Source organism: Athene cunicularia (assembly GCF_003259725.1).
Source record: "Athene cunicularia isolate RWA chromosome 24 unlocalized genomic scaffold, athCun1 chr24_part2, whole genome shotgun sequence".
NCBI classification, from domain to species: domain Eukaryota; kingdom Metazoa; phylum Chordata; class Aves; order Strigiformes; family Strigidae; genus Athene; species Athene cunicularia.
This window is the reverse complement of record NW_020799133.1, coordinates 308,111-311,726: the sequence shown is the minus strand read 5'-3', so window position 1 is coordinate 311,726 and position 3,616 is coordinate 308,111. Positions and strand designations below refer to the sequence as shown.

General features: G+C 65.7%; 1 protein-coding gene across 1 annotated transcript in view; it reads right to left on the bottom strand.

Annotated features, from left to right (window-relative positions):
* The window catches only part of LOC113488590 (5-hydroxytryptamine receptor 3A-like), a 30,616-nt gene extending 27,999 nt beyond the window's left edge, over window positions 1-2,617 (bottom strand). Inside the window, exons 1-6 of the mRNA XM_026863856.1 lie at window positions 2,295-2,617; window positions 2,072-2,116; window positions 1,655-1,764; window positions 949-1,118; window positions 567-727; window positions 7-318 (exon numbers count right to left, since the gene is read on the bottom strand). Of these exons, the coding sequence (XP_026719657.1) occupies window positions 7-318; window positions 567-727; window positions 949-1,118; window positions 1,655-1,764; window positions 2,072-2,116; window positions 2,295-2,594 (1,098 nt within the window). The 5' untranslated portion in view covers window positions 2,595-2,617. The remainder of the gene's footprint in view (window positions 1-6; window positions 319-566; window positions 728-948; window positions 1,119-1,654; window positions 1,765-2,071; window positions 2,117-2,294) is intronic.
* Between the last annotated feature and the right edge of the window lie 999 nt (window positions 2,618-3,616).

The window sequence follows — 3,616 nt, the reverse complement described above, 5'->3', positions numbered from 1 at the left end:
CCCCACCCGCCTCTCCAGGGGACGGGTGGTCTCCGCGCAGGGCAGAGCTCCCGCTGCTCCAGGCCCAGGACGCGGAGCAGTCGGCTGGGCAGGCAGCGCCGCCGCACCTATCAACGGGGTGCCGACAGCAGTCGCCGGCAGCGTGTCAGATACAATGATGAGGAAAACCGAGTAGCCCAGCAGGAGGGTGATCTTGAAAGAGACCCGCTCGCCACTGTTGGGAGGGAGGTAGAAGCCCACGATGTCCATCACCATCAGGAAGATGCTGGGGAGGAGCAGGCTGACGGTGTAGAAGAGGGGGCGTCTCCGGATGACCACCTGCAGGACAGAGACCGGAAAGGCTTGGCGAAGGGGTGAAACGAGGTGGGGGCAGCTCTCCAGCCAGGCAGATGAGGATGGTGGGGGCACTAAGGTGAGCCAGAGGAAGGGCTCAGCACCGAGAACCTCCTGCCCACAGGCAGGAGCAGCGCGGCACAGAGCAGCTGGGCGATGGAGCCACAGGGACAGTGGCGAGAGCCTTCCCTAGCACCCCACCCTCGCGGAGCACGACGGTCAAAGACCCTTACGTAAAACTTCATCTCGGCATAGCTGTCGCTGCTCTTGACGCTGAACTCCTGGAAGCAGCTGAGGACATAGAGCAGCTCCCACTCGCCCTGGTTCATGAAGACGCTCCGGTCGAACTTGACCAGCTCCGGCTGCCGCCACAGCGAGAGGTTGATGTCGCGGACTGGGGGGCGGAGGAGAGGTGAGGACCGGGGGTGCCCGGCCCGGAGCGCCGGCAGCTGCCTGCACATCCAGGCCAGGCTGGGTGCCTGCCCTCCCCGCATGCATCCCCGATCCGCTGGGGCCATCTAGAGGGGCGAGTCGCCTTCTGCACGGAGCTCCAGCCCGGCTGAAGTCCTGCCCGCTCCCCCCGAGCCCCCCGCCCGCGGGGGCCCCGGCACTCACTGTGGTGCAGCCAGCTGGTGAAGGTGAGTGAGCAGTTCTGGACGTCGAAGGGGAAGTTGTAGATGTCCAGGCTGCAGGCGGTCATCACCTGGATGGGTTTGAGGTTCTGCACCTCCCCGTGGTGGCCAACGTAGACGTAGGGGACATGGGGGGACTTTCCGACATCCACGCTGGGGGGCACAAAGGACAGAGACCAGGGCTGGAGAGCACGCTGGGAAGAGACAACTCCCACCGAGCTGCGTTTGGGAGGGAACCACCCGGGAGCCGGGGTTTGCCCCCCGGTTGGCTTTTTTGGTGCCTGCCTGGTGTCCAGGCTGCTGCCCCCCCCAGCCCAAGGAGCAGCTGCGTTCTTGCCTCGGGGCTCTGTGGAGCCACTGGGAACACCTTAAACCCCCTCCCCGGAGCGGGAAGGACGCCGGCTGGCTTCACAGGAAGGGCCGGCAGCTCTGCAGCTGCCCTCGCATTGTGCTGCCTTCACAAAGCCTCTCTCCAGATATCTGGATCCCACCCCCGGCACGGCGCGGGTAATTACCGACGGTTGCGGTTCGCCAGCGTTGGAAACGGCCCAAGTGCCGAGCCGTTCCCCATCTGCAGCTCGCCCGATGCGGGGAGGCTGCCAGCTCTGTGCCGGGAATACAAAGCAAGGGGCGGCGTGTGCCCGTGGTGGGTGAGGGGACTCCAGCCCCCGGCCTTGAGCCACACTCACAACTCGTTGATGAGGATGTCAGGCACCCAGATGCTCTCCACGGGCAGGGAGATGTGCGTCAGGTTGTCGAAGTGCGCCGGGTCCCACCTGAGGAACTCGTCCATCCAGTGCTGGGGACGAGGGAGACGGGGCTGGGGGGCGAGGTCCCTTCTGCCCCACTGGGACCCAAACCCTGGCACCCTGCCAGGGGAACCCGTCCTGGAGGGTGGAAGGGCTCGTCCTCTGGCCATCGCACCCCCCAATGGTGTGAAGCACAGAGCATGAAAGCTCTGCCTTGAGGTTCGAGCCCTGCGGAGGTCTGGCCATCCCCTGGGATGGGTCCGGCCTCGCTGGGGATGACCCATGTCTGCAGGAGGTGCTGGGCCCCGGGGGAGCCTGGCCAAGGAGGGGCAACATTTCACGGGCTCGTCTGCTCACCTGCCTGTACCAGATGTAGGTGGTCAGCACCTGGTTCTTCTCATCCTGCGGGGAGAAGCGGACACGGTGTCGGCAGGGCGGGTAGTGGCACTGCGGGAGGTGGCAGAGCCGGCCGGGAGGACGCGGCGCGCCGGGCATCGCTCCCCCGCTGCAGGCAGGCAGACGCTGCCCGCACTGAAGGCAGCTGCCCCCACCCCGTGCAGGATGGGAGCGGAGGACTCACCACGCTGAGGATGGCGTAGACCATGAGGTCGATGGCCACGGTGGTGGTCGTTCGCCAGTCCCGCACAGGCCGGGTGCCCTTCTGGTAGTGGGCCAGCAGGGAGTGGGCCAGCCGGCGCAGGGCGGGCTCGGCAGGTTCAGGTTCCCGGCCCCGCTGCTGGGAACCTGCGGGCAGAGGGACGGAGGGAGGGATGGGGCAAGGGCTGCCCTCGCCGGGGCTCTGCCACGAGCCGCGGGATGCTGCTGGCCACCGTCCCCCCCTCACCAGCTCGGGTTTTCCCTCAAGGTTGGGTAGGAGCATCCTGATGGAAACAAGCCCGCCAGCACCGCGGCCTCACGCCTCGTTAACGTCCGCTGCTGGGTGGGTAGCTCGGGAGGCAGAGCTGCCGTCCCCCACCTCCCCTGGACACACGCCAGGACAGCGGCAGCGGGGGACCGCGAGGGACTCACTGCCCCCAGAGAAGTTTCCCACCGCTCTACCTCTCATTCTTCTTTGCTGTGCAGGTGAAGCGGTGAAGGGTGGGTGCTAAACTCATTTATTGGGTATCTCGGTATTTATTAGGTATCTTGGTGTTTGTTTCCTGTGGAAACGCTCCCTCGGCTGGTGCCGGCAGCGTTAATCGCAGAGCAAATTGCTGGTGGCACCTGCATCCTCGCTGCAAGGCCGCCAGCAACGCCGCGGCAGAGCCGCACTCGTGGCTTTGCTCTGCAGCACGCCCAGACCCGGACTCCAATTCCCTCCTAATGAAGGGGACTAATTGGAATAGATCTGCGGGAACTTGGGAAAAGCTGCTGGGAAGGGAACTGTAATCTGTCTTTTAAGGTAAAAAAACCTAAACCGCGGTCTCAGCCCCTCCAACGTTGCACGTGATTAGTAATGCCGGGGAGCCGGCCGGGCGCACGACCCTGGCCCAGGCAGGCGTGCAGCAGCGGAGGCGGCGAGGGGGGGCCAGAGGCAGCAATTAGGGCGAGGGGAGGAAAACAGGCGCTGCCGTCATCGCGGCTGGGGCCAAGCGGCCTTTTCTGCTGGCAGCTGGTGGCAGCTCCTCGCACCCTCCGCTCCTCCTCGCACCCTCCGCTCCTCCTCGCACCCTCCGCTCCTCCTCGCACCCACACCACCGAGCTCTGGGCCAGGATGCTCTGTCAGCAGGAAAATGGCTCTGCAGAGGGAAGACTGGGCTGGGCTTGCCCCGGCCGCTCCCTGTGTCTGCTGCGGGCATGCGCTGGTCCACGTGGCCCCGAACCTGTGCGGCAACTCATCTGGTGCAACCTGGCATGGCCCTGGCACACCGGGTGCATCTGCACGGACCTTCCTCCCTCCTC